This window comes from Chanodichthys erythropterus, chromosome 23 (genome assembly GCF_024489055.1).
Source record: "Chanodichthys erythropterus isolate Z2021 chromosome 23, ASM2448905v1, whole genome shotgun sequence".
NCBI lineage: Eukaryota > Metazoa > Chordata > Actinopteri > Cypriniformes > Xenocyprididae > Chanodichthys > Chanodichthys erythropterus.
The window spans coordinates 15,974,722-15,998,411 of NC_090243.1; the positions used below are offsets into that span (position 1 = coordinate 15,974,722).

Below are 23,690 nucleotides of genomic sequence, written 5' to 3' on the forward strand. Positions count from 1 at the left end.
ACAGTAAAAACAGTAATATTGTGAAATATTATTACAATTTAAAAGAACTGTTTTTTAATAACTCTATTTTAAAATATAAAATGTAATTTATTTCTGTGATGGCAAAACTGAATTTCCAGTATCATTACTCCAGTCTTCAGTGTCACATTATCATTTAGAAATCATTCTAATATGCTGATTTGGAGCTGAAGAAAAATTTCTCATTATTATTAATGCTGAAACCAGTTGTGCTACTCACTTTTATCTAATTCTAAACCTTTTATTTTCTTAAATGGAACAGAAAAGAAGATTTTAAGCAGAATATCTTACATAGGTTTCTAGCTTTTTGAACAGAATTAATTACAACTGTCCTGTGCTTCTGAACTGAATGCTTCTGAATGTATTAATTTCTTGTATATGTATCATAGGCTAACTTAAAACTTCAAGAGGCTCGTTTAGGTGTGGCACAGGATGAACTAGGAAAGGCTCAGGAACAACTGGATGCGAAGCAGAAAGAGGTGGACGAGGCTCAGGTGTGATACATGTATATTTTTACGACTGAAACCAAAAACTGGTTGTTTTTTTATTTTTATTATCTTCATGGCTCTCGATTACATTAACAGTTTTCAAATGTGAATTCTGCAGATACGGCAAGTTAATATGAAACATTTAAGTTTATATGAATTTCCAGAGGTTTAAAATCTCGGATGTGTATGCAAATCTTTACACAGGCAATGTATGACACCGCCATGAAGGAGAAGCAAGACCTGCTGGATGATGCTGAGGCATGCAAGAAGAAAATGTCCAATGCCGTGGCTCTTATAGATGGACTTGGTGGAGAAAAGGTTTGAAAATTCCTTGCAGGGTTTAGGTCTTTAAGTTATAGTAGAATAAATGAGAGCTACACTCAGGTCCTAAAATTAACATTCGCCATGTGCCAAATGCAAGTGAAAATCAGTGTTGGCGAGTATATGAAATGGTGTCAATCACCAATTCAATGTGAATGATGCTCAGGACAGTTGATGGAGAAGTATTGCACCCTCATGAAAGTTTAAGCCTTGTGCAAATGCAAGAAGACACAAAAGTGAACTAAATTTTCACTGATATCAACATTTTTGGTGTTGTTACTGCCTGTTTTTTATTTTTTTTATTTTTTTTTTTTTGCAAAAACATGGTCAGTAAATAATATCACTGGCAGGTGTGGCAAAAAGTTAGATTTAGGCCATGGCCACACTAGAGATGTTTGACTGCAAACCTTGAAAATGGCACTCTTAAGAGGAGAACTGTGTAAGTGCATGTTCTTATGCTTGTCTTAGATTCGCTGGACAGAGAGCAGTGCTCAGTTCGAGAAGCAAATAAAAGATATGGTGGGGGATGTGTTACTGGCCACTGGATTTTTGTCCTACTCTGGGCCGTTCAACCAAGAGTATCGCAGCCTTCTCATGCAACAGTGGAAGAAAGAGATGAATATCCGCCACATCCCTTACAGTGAAGTATGAACCGAGTCTTTTTTGTGTAACCAGTTTAACAACAACAAAAATCTGTTATTGCTTCAAGCTTGTATGAGATATTGTTTTTAGTTTATTAATCGAATGAAATGTTTTTTTCATCCGCATAGAACCTGAATTTGATCAATATGCTGGTGGATAATGCCACTATAGGAGAATGGAACCTGCAGGGTCTCCCCAATGATGACCTGTCCATTCAGAATGGCATCATCGTAACAAAGGCTTCTCGTTATCCTCTGCTCATTGACCCACAGGGCCAAGGCAAGATCTGGATCAAGAACCGTGAAAACAATAATAACCTACAGGTACTGATTTGATGCCAGTTTTAATCTTAATTCTGTAATATGTCTTTTTGTTGCATTTCCATATTAGCTTTACTATAGTTATTATGTAGTTATGCAAATCAGTGCAATTAAATCATTCAATGTAGCTACTTTGAACATAAGTGGTAGATTTGAGCTTTACCTGTCAATTAAGCAAAAAGACATCAGCTCTGTTTTTTGCCACCAGGTGACATCTCTTAATCACAAATATTTCCGAACTCACCTGGAAGACTGCCTTTCCCAGGGCAAACCTTTGCTCATAGAGGATGTTGGGGAAGAGCTTGATCCAGTGCTGGATAACATTCTGGAGAAGAACTTCATAAAGACTGGAAAAACTGCTAAAGTAAGTTGTGTTATAAACCCTACAGAATCAGTCTCAAACTTCTCAAGGCTTTAGCAGAACAAAAAAAACCTTTTCTCTTGTGTTAGGTTAAAGTCGGGGACAAAGAGGTGGATGTAATGGGGTCATTTACTCTGTACATTACAACGAAACTAGCCAACCCTGCATACAGTCCAGAGATCAACGCTAAAACAGCAGTCGTGGATTTTACTGTCACTATGAAGGGTTTGGAAGACCAATTACTCGGCAGAGTTATTCTCATAGAGAAAAAGGCAAGTAGAGTGTTATTTTAGTATCATTAATATATATATATATATATATTTTAATAATATCTATCTATCTGTCTATCATTGTTGTTAATTTTAGTACTTAACCTAAATTAAAAAAAAAAAAATTGAACTTTTACCATGTGTAACGATTCAACACTCGACATGGGATCCATTTTGCAAGCTTTATTAAAAGTAATCGTAGTAGTACAGGCAGGGGTCAGCATCAGCAAACACAGCAATGTAGAGCAGGCAGAAACGTGGTCAGAGACAGGCAGAGGATCAGGGCAACAAGCAAGATTCACAGTCCAGGGAGCAGGCACAGGGTCGATGGGCAGGCAGCAAAGGGTCAGGAAACGTTAAACAGACAGGAATAGCAACGGGAAAACAAACAGGGTATAAACGCTCAGAAATGACAGCCGGGGCAATAATCAAGACTTCGCGGTGAAGTGGTGTGTGTGACAGTCCTTTATAGTCCTGGTTATGAGCTGCAGCTGGGTGTGGTGATAGTGTGGTGTGCTAGGGTGAATGTGGCAACAGGTGATTGGTGTGACGTGAACATGTGACAGACAGGGAGGATTGTGGGAAGTGTAGTCCGGGAACTGACAGGAGCAGGCTATGATCGTGACATAACGCCCCCCTCCCGGAAGGCGCGTCCTCGCGCCGTAAAAGGAACAGCTAGGGAGGGGGGGTGGGTGCATTGGAGATCTAACGGCAGACGGGATCTCCAATGCAGCCCCAGGGACTCAGGCAGCCACGGTGGGTCAGGTGGCTCGGGCGGCCACGGCGGGTCAGGTGGCTCGGGCAGCCACGACGGGTCAGGTGGCTCGGGCAGCCACGACGGGTCAGGCGGCTCGGGCAGCCACGGCGGGTCAGGCGGCTTGGGCAGCCACGGCGGGACAGGTGGCTTGGGCAGCCATAGCAGATTAGATGGCTCGGGCAGCCACGGCGGGTCAGGTGGCTTGGGCAGCCACAGCAGATCAGATGGCTCGGGCAGCCACGGCAGAACAGGGTCTATAGGTGACCCCAGCGGGTCAGAGTCCATTAAAGGCCATAATAATTCGCAGTTCAGAGATGGCCATAACAGTTCAGTGGCCCTTAATGGCCATGGTTGCGCAGGGTCCCCACCCACAAGCTCCCCACCCTCAGGTATACTGCCCCCCCCCCAAAAAGTTCTTGGGGATTTCAGCAGGGTCCATAATAGGTTGGTGGACCGAAGGCCTGGATGGCACCAGCAGGGCAGAACGCTTGGGCGGCGGCAGTGCAGGCAGCCTGGCCGGCGGCGGCAGGGCTGACCAAGGATGTTCAGTGGTCATATCAGGGAGAGCGGACAGCTCGGTGACGGCCTCCGTGGCCGTATCAAGGAGAGCGGACAGCTCAGTGATGGCAGCAGGCTCAGGCTGGGGCTGCTCTGGGACGACAGCTGGCGACTCGGGCTGCTCTGGGACGACAGCGGACGGCTCGGGCTGCTCTGGCACGACAGAGGGCGGCTCTGGGACGACAGCGGGCTGCTCGAGCTGGTCTGGGACGACAGCAGACGGCTTGGGCTGGCAGACTGTTACAAAGTCCATAGAGCTCGAGTTCCTCAACGCACGCAGGACAGCCAAGACATAGAAAGTGAGCACGACCCTCTGGGCCAAGACAGGACAGACCAGGAGAGCAGGCTGTGCTGGAGCAGACTCACTGGCTGGATCGGGCTCTGGAGCGGGTTCACTGGCTGGAGCGGACTCACTGGCTGGAGCGGACTCACTGGCTGGTGCGGACTCACTGGCTGGTGCGGACTCACTGGCTGGAGCGGACTCACTGGCTGGAGCGGACTCACTGGCTGGAGCGGACTCACTGGCTGGAGCGGCCATCTTGCCCGTGGGCACTGGCAACGCAGCCATCTTGTCCATTGCGTCCAAGGCGCTTGAATCCATAGCAACCGGCGAACTTGAGAGCGTTGCAACCGGCGAGCTTGAGAGCGTTGCAACCGGCGAGCTTGAGAGCGTTGCAACCGGCGAGCTTGAGAGCGTTGCAACAGGCGAACTTGAGAGCGTTGAAACAGACTCGCTTGAGAGCGTTGAAACAGACTCGCTTGAGAGCGTTGAAACAGGCGAGCTTGGGAGCGTTGCAACAGGCGAGCTTGAGAGCGTTGCAACCGGCAGGCTTGAGAGCGTAGCGGCCGGCGGGCTTGAGAGCGAAGCGACCGGCTGACTTGAGAGCGAAGCGACCGGCTGACTTGAGAGCGAAGCGACCGGCTGACTTGAGAGTGAAGCGACCGGCTGACTTGAGAGTGAAGCGACCGGCTGACTTGAGAGTGAAGCGACCGGCTGACTTGAGAGCGAAGCGACCGGCTGACTTGAGAGCGAAGCGACCGGCTGACTTGAGAGCAAAGTGTCCGGCGGGCTGGAGTGTGAAGCGGCCGGCGTTGGTTTCGGAATGCCAGCTGCTCGTGCCGAAGTCAACGGTGGGTCAGTCACGCTGGAACGCAACCCTCTCAGCTTCCTGACTGATCTAAAGATGTGACGTGACCCTGAGCGATCAGCGGAGACGTGATGTTGCTCTGGACGATCAGCGGAGATGTGACATTGCTCTGGGCGATCAGCGGAGGCGTGACGTTGCTCTGGACGATCAGCGGAGATGTGACATTGCTCTGGGCGATCAGCGGAGACGTGACGTTGCTCTGGGTGATCAGCGGAGACGTGATGTTGCTCTGGGCGATCAGCGGAGACGTGACATTGCTCTGGGCGATCAGCGGAGACATGAATTGTTGCTGTTGTGATGGTAGCCGCCATTTTTTGTGTGTTATCTGGCGCGGCGACCATTACGGGGTTCACCATGGTGTCGCATTCCTCCGCGACACCCACAGTAAACGGAGAGCCAACAGTCAACAATGCATAGTCCATAAAGCTGCTGAGTGACGAACGCGGTCCATCTCGTCTTAATTGACTTTGGAGAGGTTGGTTGACGCCGTCACAGAAAAAGTCAATCAGTGCACAGTCCGGAAGATTAGAGAGGTAAGCAATGTCCAGATATTCCTGCACATAATCCTCTAACGATCGCGTGCCCTGCGTACTCCACAATAACAACTGGTCAATGTCCATACCGTACAACTGAACTCCGGGAAAGCTGCTGGATCGTGGTAGTGGCGAAGTCTTCTGTAACGATTCAACACTCGACATGGGATCCATTTTGCAAGCTTTATTAAAAGTAATCGTAGTAGTACAGGCAGGGGTCAGCATCAGCAAACACAGCAATGTAGAGCAGGCAGAAACGTGGTCAGAGACAGGCAGAGGATCAGGGCAACAAGCAAGATTCACAGTCCAGGGAGCAGGCACAGGGTCGATGGGCAGGCAGCAAAGGGTCAGGAAACGTTAAACAGACAGGAATAGCAACGGGAAAACAAACAGGGTATAAACGCTCAGAAATGACAGCCAGGGCAATAATCAAGACTTCGCGGTGAAGTGGTGTGTGTGACAGTCCTTTATAGTCCTGGTTATGAGCTGCAGCTGGGTGTGGTGATAGTGTGGTGTGCTAGGGTGAATGTGGCAACAGGTGATTGGTGTGACGTGAACATGTGACAGACAGGGAGGATTGTGGGAAGTGTAGTCCGGGAACTGACAGGAGCAGGCTATGATCGTGACACCATGGCAGCTAAATTAATTAAGTTTTTCATTTTTTTTTCAGTTAACACTTATTTTATTTCAGTTAACAGAAAATGTTTTTAGTAGTTTTAGTTTGTCTGAGAAATGGGTTTTAAACATTAGATTTTGTATTCGGTACAAAAAATAATAGTATATCTTTCAAGTCAAGTCAAGTCACCTTTATTTATACAGGGAGTGCAGAATTATTAGGCAAGTTGATTTTCTGATCATATTTTTTTTCCAAGCACATTTTACCAATTCCAATCCACATCAATCTTAATAACTACTATTAATATTGTTTTTAATCATTTATAAGTGATATATAATTGTTCATGAAGGCTGGAAATGAAGAATGCCCTATATTCAGGTGTGCAGAATTATTAGGCAGGTTTTCTTTTTCAGATAAAATGAGCCAAAAAAGAGATTTAACTCAGACATAAAAGTCAAAAATTATTAAATACTCATGAGAAGGACGCAATACTAATGTAATACTAGAAATTGCAAAGTTAAAGCATGACCATTGGACAGTGAAATGCTCATTGGGTCAGCTGGGTCATACAAAAACAGCTGGAGAAGAAAAGACACGTTAACTGCAAAATAATTAAGAATTAAGGTGAAGAATTAAGTGTGAAACCATCAGGAACCCTTTAGTCTCCAGCGCCACCATTTCCCAGTACTGAAACCTACCTGGAGTCTTCAGAAGTGTGAGGTGTCAGGATCTCAGAGACTTAGGTTAGCTAAAGAATCCTAAAAAATGAACCTCTCTTAATAAGAATCACAAGCTGAAGTGTTATAAAATACATGAAGACTGGGTTTTTATAGGCCTTATAGACAGACAGCTTGAGAGTGACTCCTGAAGGACCAGCACCACATCCTCTTGTACCACTGTTTGAAGAATTTATCTTCCAGAATCTGGCAGTAAGTTTTGGAAGATCATTTAGTCCATCTCTGCAAGATGGACATTTCAGGATAAGAGATGGACTAAAAGTGAACTCCCACATCTTCCAGAATCTGGCAGTAAGGTGTGGGAGTTCACTTTTAGTCCATCTCTTATCCTGAAATGTCCACCTTGCAGAGACGGACTAAATGATCTTCCAAAACTTACTGCCAGATTCTGGAAGATAAATTCTTCAAACAGTGGTACAAGAGGATGTGGTGCTGGTCCTTCAGGAGTCACTCTCAAGCTGTCTGTCTATAAGGCCTATAAAAACCCTGTCTGTCTATAAGGCCTATAAAAACCCAGTCTTCATGTATTTTATAACACTTCAGCTTGTGATTCTTATTAAGAGCAGGTCGCTTTTTAGGATTCTTCACCTAACCTAAGTCTCTGAGATCCTGACACCTCACACTTCTGAAGACTCCAGGTAGGTTTCAGTACTGGGAAATGGTGGCGCTGGAGACTAAAGGGTTCCTGATGGTTTCACACTTAATTCTTCACCTTAATTCTTAATTATTTTGCAGTTAACGTGTCTTTTCTTCTCCAGCTGTTTTTGTATGACCCCGCTGACCCAATGAGCATTTCACTGTCCAATGGTCATGCTTTAACTTTGCAATTTCTAGTATTACATTAGTATTGCGTCCTTCTCATGAGTATTTAATAATTTTTGACTTTTCAGTCTGAGTTAAATCTCTTTTTTGGCTCATTTTATCTGTAAAAGAAAACCTGCCTAATAATTCTGCACACCTGAATATAGGGCATTCTTCATTTCCAGCCTTCATGAACAATTATATATCACTTATAAATGATTAAAAACAATATTAATAGTAGTTATTAAGATTGATGTGGATTGGAATTGGTAAAATGTGCTTGGAAAAAAAATATGATCAGAAAATCAACTTGCCTAATAATTCTGCACTCCCTGTATAGCGCTTTTTACAATGCAGATTGTGTCAAAGCAGCTTTACATTTATAACTCGTATATATTTTTGGCTGCACAGCAGCTCTTAAAGAATAGTGTCAATGCAGGCAGATCAAAGCACTGTTGAATAAATGTCAAGAATACTGTTGAATATCAAATGTCAAGTCAAATGTCAAGTGTCCCCAACCTAAGCAAGCCAAAGGCGACAGCGGCAAGGAACCCAAACTCCAACAGGTGACATCAGGTGGCAAACAGGTGGCAAATAGGTGTTAAAATGGAGAGAAAAAAAAACCTTGGGAGAAACCAGGCTTAGTCAGGGGGCCAGTTCTCCTCTGGCAAACAGTGCTTTGTTACGATTCAGGTTGCTATCATAAGTCTGATAGGATCGCAACGGATCAAATGTCGATTTAATCAATTACTTTCCAAACAAGGAAATGGAGGCTGAACGTGTGAAGCTCTTGGAGGAAGTGACATCAAACAAGAGGAAGATGCAGGAATTGGAGAGCAATCTTCTGTATAAGTTAACCAGCATTCAGGGCTCTCTAGTGGAGGATGATTCTCTTATCGAGGTGCTCAAAATCACCAAGACTACAGCACAGGAGGTACTTTCTTCATTTTTAGTCCTTCTTCATTTTCAAGCTGACTCATAAAACTGACTCTGTGTTTGTGTCCTATCTTATTTGAAGTTACTCAACCTTATTGTTTTCCTCTGAAATTAAATTGTGTTTTGGTTGCTGAAATCTTCTGCCATCCCCTAGGTGAGTCAAAAGCTAACAGTTGCTGCAGAGACAGAAATGAACATCAACAATACTCGAGAGGAGTACCGTCCAGTGGCCACCAGAGGGAGTATCCTCTATTTCCTGATTGTGGAGATGAGTCTGGTCAATGTGATGTACCAAACCTCACTCCGTCAGTTTTTGGGCATCTTTGACATGTCGATGGACAAGTCGCCAAAGTCCCCGATTACAGCTAAAAGACTAGACAACATCATGGAGTACCTCACTTTTGAGGTGTTTCGCTATACCGCTCGAGGACTCTATGAAGATCACAAGTTTCTTTTTACACTGCTTCTGACTTTAAAAATAGATCTCCAGGCTAAAAACATTTCCCACAGCGAGTTTCAGACCTTCATCAAAGGTTTGAACCATATTGTTTTGCAAATAACATTGTCCACTTTTAGTTTTAGTCTTTTTAGTTTCAGTATGTTCAAATTAGGCCTATGTCTTGAAATATCCCACAATTCCCTGTAATACAGCACTTTGCAATCCCTTTATGAACTTTTTTGAGGCAAAGTAATTCATGTTCTTCAACCTTTACCCTCTTTCAGGCGGAGCATCTCTGGACCTAAACTCTGTTGAGCCTAAGCCAAAGCGCTGGATCCTGGACACCACATGGCTAAACCTGGTGCAGCTGTCCACCCTGCCCCACTTCAGTGCTCTCCTAGCCCAGGTGGCCCGCAATGACCGCGCCTGGAAGAGCTGGTTTGATGAAGCCACTCCAGAGGAGACTCCTCTTCCTGATGGTTATGAGAGCCAACTGGATGCATTCCGCAAACTGCTGCTGATACGAAGCTGGTGTCCTGACCGTACCATTGCACAGGTGCAGGAAAACCTTTTTCTGGCATAAAACACTTTCTCCTGTCTCAGTATAATATGCAAAGCAGTGCTATTTTAGTATCATTACTAAAATATAAACTATTTTTTAGGGCTGGGCAAGTTAGCGCGTTTTTATCGCGTTAACGCATTAATTAATTAACGCCGACAATTAGTTTATCGCGCGTTAACATACTTTTTATTTTGAAAGTCCGTTGCTCACTGCGTTTGAATACACATAGATAGACTACAACCGAATACAACACAAACCGTGGGTCACAGGAGGGGCGGGATGTTTATCAGTAAGCTACTGGCTGCTTGGGATGAGCGTCATCACGCGTCTCAACCAATGAAAGCATTTGTTGTGTGCCTAAGAGAGCTACAGCGCGAAAAAGAAAATATCTGGTGCGGACAGAAAAATGGAAAAAGGTACCCACTGCTTATCACTCAATAAAAGAATCACATTGCTAAGTGTTTTTGAACGTTTTGATTTCGTTTGGTTTAATAATTAACATTACCTTTGCGAGTCTGACTCTTACTGCACTCGTGAATTAGCAGAACTTGACGGGGACATTCAAATGCTTAACAAAACGCTTCATGTGACCAACAATTCTGTACATGTTTATTAAAGCATACTGTGTGGAGATAAACAAATGAGCCCAAAATATGAATGCAACATGTTTATATCTTAAACGGTTTCCTCTTATGTCATCTCCAGAAAATGCTTAATGCACTTAGACTGATATTAAAGATACCAAATTCTATTTACAAATAAAGCACATGCAGAAAAACGGATGACATTAAAATATAAACTTTCAGTATCACTTAAAATGTAACCATTTTATCAATTTTCTTCATAACGGTTTTATAAAGGCTTAGTGTGGTTGTCATTTGTTAAAATAAATATAAAAATACAGTGTGTTCGTGTCCGTCTGTCCGCTGAATTTGACCCATAATCTCTGATTCTCCTCATCTGTGATCATGGAAAAGGGGAATTACAATGACAACAGTTGTAGGCCTACTCAATATGCTCGTTTAAGCATCATTTAAACGTTTCCAACAAATAAATGAATCGACTTTTCTCAGTGTGTTAATTACATAGATTTATTTGGATATTCATACGATGATATTCATACGATGGCTGACGAAGCAGTGAGCGTCCAGCGTGCGACACGGTAAACAGATCAACACTGTAAACGAAATTCTACAAAACTTCAGTGAAAAAATAAATAAAATGATCATGCGATGCGATAAAATAGCTTCTATTCCATGCAAACGATACCATTAAAAATTTTAACGTTCCACTTAATGGCAGAAACAAAACAAAAGGTAAGCAAGAATCCGTAATAATTTCAGTACGAGTAATGGAGGGCGACCCTGTCAAAATGATGGCGCCGCCCCGGCATGCAACGAGGTGTGACGTCGGTTCGTATTCTCTATTGCACTTTTGTTCATACAGCAGTACTTTGAAAGAATAAAATTACGCAATACACTACTTTTGATTTCATTATTGAATTTTGCGCATGCTGCGATTAATCGCGATTAATCGCAGAAAAAACATGTGATTAATCGCGATTAAAATATTTAATCGTTGCCCAGCACTACTATTTTTATATTTCACATTTTCATTTTGGTTGAAGTTTTAGTCATTTTTATAAATTTTAAACATTTTGTTGGTAAGTATCTCCATTCACTTTTTAGCCGTGTTTCCAACGCAGGAACTTTCCCCAGGAACTAGGGATTTTGGGGTGGTACTCTGTTTGTTTCGACTGCAGGGACCATGGTCTAAATTCCAGGCAAAAATTTGCCTGTCAGAAAGTCCCTGCTAGTGAAATTGTACTTTTTCAAAGTTGAGGAACTTTCGGGGGTTATTTCAACCACCATTTTTAGAAATAGTCTGTTGCGTAGCGTGCAGTAAAGTTATTTGCAGTTCACGTCAACAATGGAGTTTAAAAATTACGACCGATGGACAGATGACGGGGTTCAGGGTTTATTAAGCTTATATGTGCAGGACGAAATCCAGCGGGAACTGGAAAGTTGCTCGTAGTCCTATGTCACTGGACTAATCTTCATGGTACTTTAGATGGGACAAATTGTTCTGGGTAATTTCGATGGAAACGTGGCTTGAAAAAGGAAAAAAAGGTTTTTGTTGTAATAATAAAGTCCCCTCTGACCTTGACAATACATTAGGGTTATAAACGTTGGTTAGTTCTATTAAAAGTTTTTTGTGAGCTCTTAGAAGCAACTAAGTAAGTGTATTTCCCTTTCAAGACCCTCCGGTGTATTAAAAGATCATGTGAATATGAACAGCTGATCGGCCACCAAGATCCAGATTGACATTTAACATGCCATAATCAAACCTGGTTTAATGCTCCTGGGTTAAAAGTAATGAGTTATGATGTGATTGACTGGCCATCCATCTAGTGTTTCCCTGCCTACAGCCCATGATGCTGGGATAGACTCCAGCATCCCTTTGGACCTACACAGAACAAGCGGTTTATAAAATGAATAGATGGATGATATTATGTGATAATTTTTTGCTCTGGTAAATGATAGATCTTCAGCTTTGTAGATTGTTCATAGTGAGAGTTCAAGGGTTGAGGATGCCTTTTGCTATAGTCATTTATAATTTGACACCATTGGCCTGTTATGTGGTCATGGCTAGGCACGTGCTATTCATTCACTGGTCACTGGTTCTGCCTTATTTAGGCATGGATTGTCATTCTTAGGTTGACTAAGAACTTGAAAATTGGATTTCCTGCCAAATGTCAACCAGCAGCTTAGTTCTACAATGTTGCATTTAAAAAAAAAAGTATTACTTTTGCATAAAGAAAAACTGACAATCGTAGATTCAACCACTTTGCTCCTAAAATGAGATACGGGTTACACTCATGCTATAGCTTTCCCAGTACACCTGTTCACCCCCTGTCACTCACTGGGTTATATGTGAGACTATTTTAACATCAGCACTCACAAGTGAAATATTTATTTTACAAATATTTCCTTTTACATGTAAATTCAAGATTCTAAATATATACAGTACAGTATGAATCTTCATTTGCAAACATTGTCCCACTATTTGCAGACTAAAAATCAACTTTGAATATTATGTTTGTGATTAAGCCACTAAATTAAACATGTGTGTGATATTAATTTGTATATATAGCATAACAGCTGCTGAGCAAATTCAAAGCAATGACAAGAAGTCACTGACCTCTGACCGTGCGTGTGTGTGTGTGTGTGTGTTTGTTATTAACAAGTCTATTTTCATTTGAGCTAACTGATAATTGAACAGATGATGTCACATATTTAAAATGACTCTTGTTCTTCTGTGCTAGGCACGTAAATACATCGCCGAATCAATGGGGGTGAAGTATGCAGAGGGAGTGATTCTGGATATGGAGTCCATGTGTTCAGAAGGTGAGAAGAGGATACCTCTAGTCTGCTTCCTGTCTATGGGTTCTGATCCCACGGAGAACATAGAGAGACTCGCCAGGTCGAAGGTATGAATAATTAATTATTATTAATTATTTCATGCTTTTCTAGATTACTTCTTATTGGCTTATTGGATTCTTATTGGTCAGTTGAGGCAATCTGATGTCAAATATTTGTACAAACAATCTCTACAGACTGTTACCACCTCCGTATCACCCCACATTGTCATTTGTTTCATTGAAACAGTAATATAGCTTGATTTGAAGCTTTGATGACTTCTGAATTTCTCAACAGTTTTCTTGTTATTTTGCAGGGTGTTCCTTGTCGGCCAATCTCCATGGGACAGGGACAGGAAGTGCATGCAAGAAGGCTTCTGGCCCAGAGCATGTCTGATGGGGGCTGGTTACTTCTGCAGAACTGCCATCTAGGATTGGATTTCCTGGATGAAGGTCTAGAGACAGTCACCACAGCAGAGAACATCCAGGACAGTTTCAGGTTGTGGGTGACTACAGAGGTGCACCCCAAGTTCCCCATTAACTTCCTACAGTCTTCAATTAAATTCACCAATGAGCCTCCGCAAGGTAGAGAAGGGGAAAATCCTATTTTCATTCTATTATTACTGGAAGTGCATTTTTACATTTTGCTGTTGTTACTTCCTCTTTTGCTAGATTTATCATTATGATTATCTGGATTTTTAAGGTCAACATGTCATTAAAAACAGAGAAATAAAACAGGAAATAAAATGCTAAGCATGCAGATGACGGATAATGTTCAGTTAACGATCTGTGTTGCAGGGGTGAAGGCCGGACTCAAGCGGACATACAATAGCGTGACTCAAGAACAGCTGGACATCACCAACATGCCTCAGTGGAGACCTCTGTTCTACGCTGTGGCCTTCCTCCACACCACAGTCCAGGTCAGTTAATTAAACCATGTCGATAGGGTCCTAGGTCCTGACATGCTTTAAATCATTACTTCATAAACATTTTTATTATTGCATTAGAGTTCAAATGCAGGCCATATGTCAGTTCTTTATTAAATATTAGTTCACAAAAGACCAAAAGCATTTGTCAGTAATGTAATTAAAATAGCAAATGAATTGTTTTTATTACTGTATATGCAGTCATTTCCAAATTTGATTGCCAGTCAAAACCCTTGAAATATTTACATAAAGTACCCCCTGAGATTTGTTCACGGCTCCATATTGCATTCACACTAGTGTTTGAGGAACCCAATCGAATTCATAATAATAATAATAATAATTAGTAGTAGTAGTAGTTTTAATTTTAAATATGAAAAATTAAGACAGAAATATATTGTAAATTACAGTTGCATTGTAAAACAAAAAAAAGGAATATTTGATAATAATTAAAATTATAATTTTATTTTACACTATGTGCTATGATTCTAATATTTATGCCTTACATTCTTTCTCACTTTCAATTGTGCAAGCAAGCTTTTATTTTGGTGAAATACTGGCAAAATGCTGTAAGCATCTGTCCATATAAAAAATTTTGGAAATTATGCAAATGTGCAAATAAACTGAATCTAGTGCACATTGTGTTCCCAAGTGCACATTAAACTTACAGCACAAGAAGAGTTCATCAGAAGCAGCATTTACTGCGAATCAAGCTGCTCTGAACACACTCTTAACTCTGAATATATATCTCAGTCTTAACTCTGATATATATCTCAGCCCCATTTATTTATTTTAATTTTAAATTCAAACATTTCATTTAATTAATTATTAGCTTTTCATAAACTGCAGTTGATTCAATAACATGTACTATTTCAGTTCATAGCCATTGGAGTTATGTTGTCCTCATTGTCATATTCCCACTAAAGGAGAGACGCAAATTTGGTCCACTCGGCTGGAATATTCCCTATGAGTTCAACCAGGCTGATTTCACATCCAGTGTCCAGTTTGTGCAGAACCACCTGGATGATATCGATGTCAAGAGAGGAGTAAACTGGAATTGCCTGCGGTACATGCTGGGAGAGGTATAATTTGAACATGCCGCTGTGTTATTGTACCTCTTTTATTTGACACATCCAAACTTTTGGCAACATATTTTTACTTTTGGTTCTGTAGGTGCAGTATGGTGGGCGTGTCACAGATGACATGGACAAACGCCTGCTCAATACTTTCGCCCGTATCTGGTTTGGTGAGAGCATGTTTGGGGACAAATTTTGCTTCTATAAGGGATATACTATACCACAGGCCAGGATGCTACAGGATTACCATGCGCATATCGATACTCTGCCATTGGTTGATACACCTGAGGTGATACAGATTTCTATTATTTTTCTCTGGATTTGTATGGGACAGCTGGGTGGTCACATATCCTATAACCTATTGTATCCTAATGGTTATGTCCTGCAATTGTTTTTGTGACCTGAGCCTTGTCTTAAGCATTTCAATGCCTCTTTACCTGTGTAAGCAGAGCAAATCACAAATAAACTATTTGAGCTTGAACTATTGATTCTAATTCTAATTCTAATAGGTATTTGGCCTCCACCCCAATGCTGACATCACTTTCCAGACCAACATGGCTAATGAAACCCTGAGTACTATCCTCAACATCCAGCCTAAAGACAGCAGCAGCGGGGAGGGTGAGACCAGGGAGGAGTCTGTCCAGAAAATGGCCAATGAGATGCTAGAAAAACTTCCTGCTGACTATGTGCCACACGAGGTGAAGATAAAGTTATTGGGCCACCAAACACACACACACTAGGTGATCTGAACCATGCCCGAGCACATTTGACCCCCATATCGTTAGGGCATGGTTTAGTTGGACTCAGATGCGGTACAAATGTAGTGTGATGCCAAAACATGGAATGACTACTATATGTATACGATATGTACTACTATACTCTCATCATTACAGCCAACATCTCCTATTACAACTCATTCGATCATATTTATGTTTATAACCGGTCTGGTTCTCACTTTGAGGAACAGGAATTGTAGTTTGCGAGTAAAGGCTGGAATACACTACACAACTTATGCTCAGATTTCCCACCCGATTTGCAATCTGGACAAGTCGACAATTTTTTTATTTTTCTGCAAAACTATATATATTATCTCCCAGCTCTTTATATAAAGTTGGATGTAAATATGTCCAACCATGTCAAGTCGCCATTATGCGCCGGCATGTTTCTACAGTAACCCTAAACGGACAAACACTCTACAGAGCGCATTTTGTCACTGTGTTCGTTGGTGTTTTTAGAGGTAGCTTGCATCGTCACTATGTTGAATATGCACAAAGTAGTAGTAATAGTAGTAGTAGTAGTCATCTGGTTTATTAGAATAAATTTGTTAGAATTAAGAAGAATCCTCATTGCTTCACACAGGCTACCCTCTTCTGTCTGAGATGAAGAAATCTTTGTCTTGTGTCGGCCAGACAGCCACCGTAGCTTCTCCAAAAGGGAGGGGTGTGAGGAGTGTGCATTGTTAGTTGCAGTTCGCAACCTCACCACTAGATAAAATTTACATGTTGCACCTTTAAGATATAAACATTAAAAAACATGATTTTCTGTTAAGCTGTTTTGAAAAAATGTGTATTGTGAAAAGCGATATACTAATAAATTTGACTTTCAAATGATTGCAGGTGAGGAGTAGTCTACAAAAAATGGGTGCATTCCAGCCCATGACTATATTCCTTCGTCAAGAGCTTGACAGAATGCAGCGCGTCATTGGTCGTGTGCGCAGTACCCTCACCGACCTTAAACTTGCTATTGATGGTGAGTTTCAGAAACTTTCACCTACAGTACAGAAAACACTTTAATAAGTAAATAAACATCAACAATATCATCAGAAAAGACACTTATTTTGCTGTTGTATTGTAATACAATGATTTTGTAATCCCAAAGGGACTATCATAATGTCAGAGGATCTTCGTGACGCTCTGGACAGCATGTATGATGCACGTGTTCCAAAGACCTGGCAAAAGATCTCTTGGGATTCTGCGTCTCTGGGTTTCTGGTTCACTGAACTTCTTGAGAGGAACCAGCAGTTCCACAACTGGACATTTAATGGTCGACCTAATCAGTTTTGGCTCACAGGGTTTTTCAATCCACAGGTGAGGCAAAAAATTTGAGGACCTCATCTTATATTTCACACAAATAATCAGGTTTCTCCAGTAAAATACTTATTTAATGTCTGTTCTTCACTGAAGGGGTTCTTAACAGCAATGCGTCAAGAGACCACTCGAATAAATCTGTCTAAAGGCTGGGCCCTAGACACCGTCGTCCTACTCAACGATGTCACTCGCATGATGAAGGAAGATGTCACAGCCCCCCCTCCAGGAGATGTGGGCGGTGTCTACATCTACGGCCTCTATCTGGATGGTGCTGGGTGGGACAAGCGAAATGCAAAACTGACAGAATCATCACCGAAGGTATTTAGGGAAGGATGTAATAAGACAATACATGGCCAAAAGTATGTGAATAACATGTTTGCAGTTTCATCTACACACAAAGTTAACAGGTAGATAAAATCAAGCACACAGCCATAAAATCTTCACTCAAATAGACTTCTTGTGGGCCCTTTTCTGTTCCCTGTGCACAAAGTGAGTTTCATATAGAAATGGTTTTCAGTCTGTTGTGGCAGAAGTTGACTGGACTGGTGTTCACATATTTTTGACCATGTAGTTTAGCTGTTAATGAAATGGCTTAATTGTATAAGACCACAACAGTGATCACCCACTTTCTCCACCGGCTTAATTTCTGTAGTATTTTTCCTGTTCGTTAAAATCTTTTATTAACTGGATAGTCCATGAAGCAGTGCAAATGACGTTATCTAAAAAACAAACAATACATTATAAAATGGTATAAAATGTAATATATTTAAGGTTAATTGCAAATAGGGAAACATACAAATGCTTGAGACTGGAGAGATTGAATATCATTCACAGTGCTTCTAGTAGTTCTCTTGGCACTGTTCTTCTTGCTATAGATCCAGGGTGCTGCCTAATTGTGGGTAGTGTAGTTCTTTACAATTAATTTGACTATAATACTATTTAAAAAAGGCATATACCATCAAAGGTGAATCCAAAGTTAACTAATCTTTCATGTATGACTGTCTTCATTTGCAAAGCCATGATATACAGTGTGTATAATCTTGTTTGGTAGGTTCTCTTCACACCTTTGCCAGTTGCACATGTGTATGCGGTGAGCAGCACCACAGAAACCAAGAAGCAGCCTATTAATCTGTACTCCTGCCCAGTGTACAAAAAACCAAGACGGACAGACCTGACGTACATCTTTTCATTGTTGCTCCGGAGCAGCCAGAACCCGGACCATTGGACACTGAGGGGAGTCGCTTTGCTTTGTGACTGTAAATAAACCAATAATTTGCTCCAAGATTCCAGAGCTCTTTTGACACATTAAGCAAGTTAGAAAAGAAAAATATGCAAATCAATAAATAAAAGCAGGATATTTGCTTATATTTTTTATCTGTTCTTTTAACTCCAAGTCTCTTGTTTAGTTTGTGGAGTTCGTGAGAATTTATTCTAAATTTAGAATGACTATTCTTGTCATTTGCCATTCTGTTTTAGAGAGCTGAAGTAGGACTCGCACTGGAATTTCTCATTTAGATGGGAGGGATTTTATTGTGAAATGTTTTTTTCCTCCTTGTTTGAAAGCAGCAATAAAAAAAAAGTTGAAATATACTTACACAAACATGCATTTTTTTTAACTATTCAGAAATGCCCCTTATAGTGGTCTACCATCTGGAATCGTTACTTTTGCAGTGCATTGATGTTGATGTCTTTTTATCGTCATTACAACTATGTGGCCTGTTACTATTTTTTATCCATTTGACCACAATAAAAAAAGTTTGGACACCTGCATGATAGGAAATAATGTGCCGCAATTTTTACGTGCAGCAAATTTTACTACTGAGATCTTTAAATACCAGACTGATTGCAAATCTATTATAATAAATCTTGTTATACACTATGCATATAGTTATACACTATATGCATTTTCCACAAATTCTCCAGAAACCAGCTGATTGAGTTAAAATGTTTATTTAAAAATACTACAACTGAATAGTGATGGTTCATCACCAAGGTTAGACTGCAAAAGTTGTGTTTTATAGTTTACATGAACAACACAGAAAGGCACAGAAAAAATGTTGTTATAAATGACTTGTCTGCACAGTTAATGTTATATTCCAAAAACAGCTACAACATCTAAATTGAAAAAAAAAAAAAAAAAATTCTAAACTCATTCCTTGTTGACATGCTGGATGTCAGTCGACACCAGAATATGTTCAAAGTTCTCCAGATAAAGTCCAAAATGCACTTCTGTTATCCATCTTTGTACATTTTTATATATAAATATATATAAATTCAGCTATTTAAAGTAATTTTACACATGCCTAACAAATAAAATGTTAATTAATTAATATGCAATTCCTAAAACGTGCACTCAGTAATTTTTAGCGAGAGACATCAGTGTCTTACAAAAAGCTGTTTTCTATATTAAGTGGGTGTCCTATCATGGGGGACGCCATATTGGGATCACATGACCTGCTGAACACTACTCACTATATCTGTAGTGTCTGTAGATGGACACATCTGTGAATACAGTATTTGTTTCCAAAAACTTACTTTTTCATGATGTGTCACTCATTGGTGGCAGAATAAAGACAAAAAAAACAAACAAAACAAAAAAAAACCTTAGTGAGTGCACCCTAATTTTAGCTGAATTTAAATTAAAAACCAGCACTACTATTTTTATATTTCACATTTTCATTTTGGTTGAAGTTTTAGTCATTTTTATACATTTTAAACATTTTGTTGGTAAGTATCTCCATTCACTTTTTAGCCGTGTTTCCAACGCAGGAACTTTCCCCAGGAACTAGGGATTTTGGGGTGGTACTCTGTTTGTTTCGACTGCAGGGACCATGGTCTAAATTCCAGGCAAAAATTTGCCTGTCAGAAAGTCCCTGCTAGTGAAATTGTACTTTTTCAAAGTTGAGGAACTTTCGGGGGTGGGACTTGCGCGCTGAACATGCTGATTGGTTGAGTTCACGCAGAATTTTGATTTGTTGACTCCATGCATCATTTTATTTCAACCACCATTTTTAGAAATAGTCTGTTGCGTAGCGTGCAGTAAAGTTATTTGCAGTTCACGTCAACAATGGAGTTTAAAAATTACGACCGATGGACAGATGACGGGGTTCAGGGTTTATTAAGCTTATATGTGCAGGACGAAATCCAGCGGGAACTGGAAAGTTGCTCGTAGTCCTATGTCACTGGACTAATCTTCATGGTACTTTAGATGGGACAAATTGTTCTGGGTAATTTCGATGGAAACGTGGCTTGAAAAAGGAAAAAAAGGTTTTTGTTGTAATAATAAAGTCCCCTCTGACCTTGACAATACATTAGGGTTATAAGCGTTGGTTAGTTCTATTAAAAGTTTTTTGTGAGCTCTTAGAAGCAACTAAGTAAGTGTATTTCCCTTTCAAGACCCTCCGGTGTGTTAAAAGATCCTGACATGCTTTAAATCATTACTTCATAAACATTTTTATTATTGCATTAGAGTTCAAATGCAGGCCATATGTCAGTTCTTTATTAAATATTAGTTCACAAAAGACCAAAAGCATTTGTCAGTAATGTAATTAAAATAGCAAATGAATTGTTTTTATTACTGTATATGCAGTCATTTCCAAATTTGATTGCCAGTCAAAACCCTTGAAATATTTACATAAAGTACCCCCTGAGATTTGTTCACGGCTCCATATTGCATTCACACTAGTGTTTGAGGAACCCAATCGAATTCATAATAATAATAATAATAATTAGTAGTAGTAGTAGTTTTAATTTTAAATATGAAAAATTAAGACAGAAATATATTGTAAATTACAGTTGCATTGTAAAACAAAAAAAAGGAATATTTGATAATAATTAAAATTATAATTTTATTTTACACTATGTGCTATGATTCTAATATTTATGCCTTACATTCTTTCTCACTTTCAATTGTGCAAGCAAGCTTTTATTTTGGTGAAATACTGGCAAAATGCTGTAAGCATCTGTCCATATAAAAAATTTTGGAAATTATGCAAATGTGCAAATAAACTGAATCTAGTGCACATTGTGTTCCCAAGTGCACATTAAACTTACAGCACAAGAAGAGTTCATCAGAAGCAGCATTTACTGCGAATCAAGCTGCTCTGAACACACTCTTAACTCTGAATATATATCTCAGTCTTAACTCTGATATATATCTCAGCCCCATTTATTTATTTTAATTTTAAATTCAAACATTTCATTTAATTAATTATTAGCTTTTCATAAACTGCAGTTGATTCAATAACATGTACTATTTCAGTTCATAGCCATTGGAGTTATGTTGTCCTCATTGTCATATTCCCACTAAAGGAGAGACGCAAATTTGGTCCACTCGGCTGGAATATTCCCTATGAGTTCAACCAGGCTGATTTCACATCCAGTGTCCAGTTTGTGCAGAACCACCTGGATGATATCGATGTCAAGAGAGGAGTAAACTGGAATTGCCTGCGGTACATGCTGGGAGAGGTATAATTTGAACATGCCGCTGTGTTATTGTACCTCTTTTATTTGACACATCCAAACTTTTGGCAACATATTTTTACTTTTGGTTCTGTAGGTGCAGTATGGTGGGCGTGTCACAGATGACATGGACAAACGCCTGCTCAATACTTTCGCCCGTATCTGGTTTGGTGAGAGCATGTTTGGGGACAAATTTTGCTTCTATAAGGGATATACTATACCACAGGCCAGGATGCTACAGGATTACCATGCGCATATCGATACTCTGCCATTGGTTGATACACCTGAGGTGATACAGATTTCTATTATTTTTCTCTGGATTTGTATGGGACAGCTGGGTGGTCACATATCCTATAACCTATTGTATCCTAATGGTTATGTCCTGCAATTGTTTTTGTGACCTGAGCCTTGTCTTAAGCATTTCAATGCCTCTTTACCTGTGTAAGCAGAGCAAATCACAAATAAACTATTTGAGCTTGAACTATTGATTCTAATTCTAATTCTAATAGGTATTTGGCCTCCACCCCAATGCTGACATCACTTTCCAGACCAACATGGCTAATGAAACCCTGAGTACTATCCTCAACATCCAGCCTAAAGACAGCAGCAGCGGGGAGGGTGAGACCAGGGAGGAGTCTGTCCAGAAAATGGCCAATGAGATGCTAGAAAAACTTCCTGCTGACTATGTGCCACACGAGGTGAAGATAAAGTTATTGGGCCACCAAACACACACACACTAGGTGATCTGAACCATGCCCGAGCACATTTGACCCCCATATCGTTAGGGCATGGTTTAGTTGGACTCAGATGCGGTACAAATGTAGTGTGATGCCAAAACATGGAATGACTACTATATGTATACGATATGTACTACTATACTCTCATCATTACAGCCAACATCTCCTATTACAACTCATTCGATCATATTTATGTTTATAACCGGTCTGGTTCTCACTTTGAGGAACAGGAATTGTAGTTTGCGAGTAAAGGCTGGAATACACTACACAACTTATGCTCAGATTTCCCACCCGATTTGCAATCTGGACAAGTCGACAATTTTTTTATTTTTCTGCAAAACTATATATATTATCTCCCAGCTCTTTATATAAAGTTGGATGTAAATATGTCCAACCATGTCAAGTCGCCATTATGCGCCGGCATGTTTCTACAGTAACCCTAAACGGACAAACACTCTACAGAGCGCATTTTGTCACTGTGTTCGTTGGTGTTTTTAGAGGTAGCTTGCATCGTCACTATGTTGAATATGCACAAAGTAGTAGTAATAGTAGTAGTAGTAGTCATCTGGTTTATTAGAATAAATTTGTTAGAATTAAGAAGAATCCTCATTGCTTCACACAGGCTACCCTCTTCTGTCTGAGATGAAGAAATCTTTGTCTTGTGTCGGCCAGACAGCCACCGTAGCTTCTCCAAAAGGGAGGGGTGTGAGGAGTGTGCATTGTTAGTTGCAGTTCGCAACCTCACCACTAGATAAAATTTACATGTTGCACCTTTAAGATATAAACATTAAAAAACATGATTTTCTGTTAAGCTGTTTTGAAAAAATGTGTATTGTGAAAAGCGATATACTAATAAATTTGACTTTCAAATGATTGCAGGTGAGGAGTAGTCTACAAAAAATGGGTGCATTCCAGCCCATGACTATATTCCTTCGTCAAGAGCTTGACAGAATGCAGCGCGTCATTGGTCGTGTGCGCAGTACCCTCACCGACCTTAAACTTGCTATTGATGGTGAGTTTCAGAAACTTTCACCTACAGTACAGAAAACACTTTAATAAGTAAATAAACATCAACAATATCATCAGAAAAGACACTTATTTTGCTGTTGTATTGTAATACAATGATTTTGTAATCCCAAAGGGACTATCATAATGTCAGAGGATCTTCGTGACGCTCTGGACAGCATGTATGATGCACGTGTTCCAAAGACCTGGCAAAAGATCTCTTGGGATTCTGCGTCTCTGGGTTTCTGGTTCACTGAACTTCTTGAGAGGAACCAGCAGTTCCACAACTGGACATTTAATGGTCGACCTAATCAGTTTTGGCTCACAGGGTTTTTCAATCCACAGGTGAGGCAAAAAATTTGAGGACCTCATCTTATATTTCACACAAATAATCAGGTTTCTCCAGTAAAATACTTATTTAATGTCTGTTCTTCACTGAAGGGGTTCTTAACAGCAATGCGTCAAGAGACCACTTGA

The 23,690-nt window shown here is 40.4% G+C and overlaps 2 protein-coding genes across 2 annotated transcripts in view; both read left to right on the top strand.

The window, feature by feature from the left end:
• LOC137013487 (dynein axonemal heavy chain 5-like) overlaps nt 1-18,571 on the top strand; it is a 50,114-nt gene extending 31,543 nt beyond the window's left edge. Inside the window, exons 62-80 of the mRNA XM_067377266.1 lie at nt 408-512; nt 711-824; nt 1,296-1,472; nt 1,598-1,792; nt 1,998-2,153; nt 2,240-2,422; nt 8,333-8,503; nt 8,660-9,038; nt 9,229-9,500; nt 12,832-12,996; nt 13,242-13,509; nt 13,723-13,844; nt 14,774-14,929; nt 15,021-15,212; nt 15,433-15,621; nt 16,540-16,672; nt 16,802-17,010; nt 17,107-17,328; nt 18,062-18,571. Coding sequence (XP_067233367.1) covers nt 408-512; nt 711-824; nt 1,296-1,472; nt 1,598-1,792; nt 1,998-2,153; nt 2,240-2,422; nt 8,333-8,503; nt 8,660-9,038; nt 9,229-9,500; nt 12,832-12,996; nt 13,242-13,509; nt 13,723-13,844; nt 14,774-14,929; nt 15,021-15,212; nt 15,433-15,621; nt 16,540-16,672; nt 16,802-17,010; nt 17,107-17,328; nt 18,062-18,274 — 3,621 coding nt within the window. The 3' untranslated portion in view covers nt 18,275-18,571. The remainder of the gene's footprint in view (nt 1-407; nt 513-710; nt 825-1,295; nt 1,473-1,597; nt 1,793-1,997; nt 2,154-2,239; nt 2,423-8,332; nt 8,504-8,659; nt 9,039-9,228; nt 9,501-12,831; nt 12,997-13,241; nt 13,510-13,722; nt 13,845-14,773; nt 14,930-15,020; nt 15,213-15,432; nt 15,622-16,539; nt 16,673-16,801; nt 17,011-17,106; nt 17,329-18,061) is intronic.
• Nucleotides 18,572-19,434: 863 nt separating this feature from the next.
• On the top strand, nt 19,435-23,690 carry LOC137013672 (dynein axonemal heavy chain 8-like). Its single transcript, XM_067377652.1, has 7 exons — nt 19,435-19,494; nt 21,322-21,477; nt 21,569-21,760; nt 21,981-22,169; nt 23,088-23,220; nt 23,350-23,558; nt 23,655-23,690. Exons 1-7 carry the CDS (start codon nt 19,435-19,437, stop codon nt 23,688-23,690), a joined length of 975 nt encoding a protein of 324 aa, XP_067233753.1.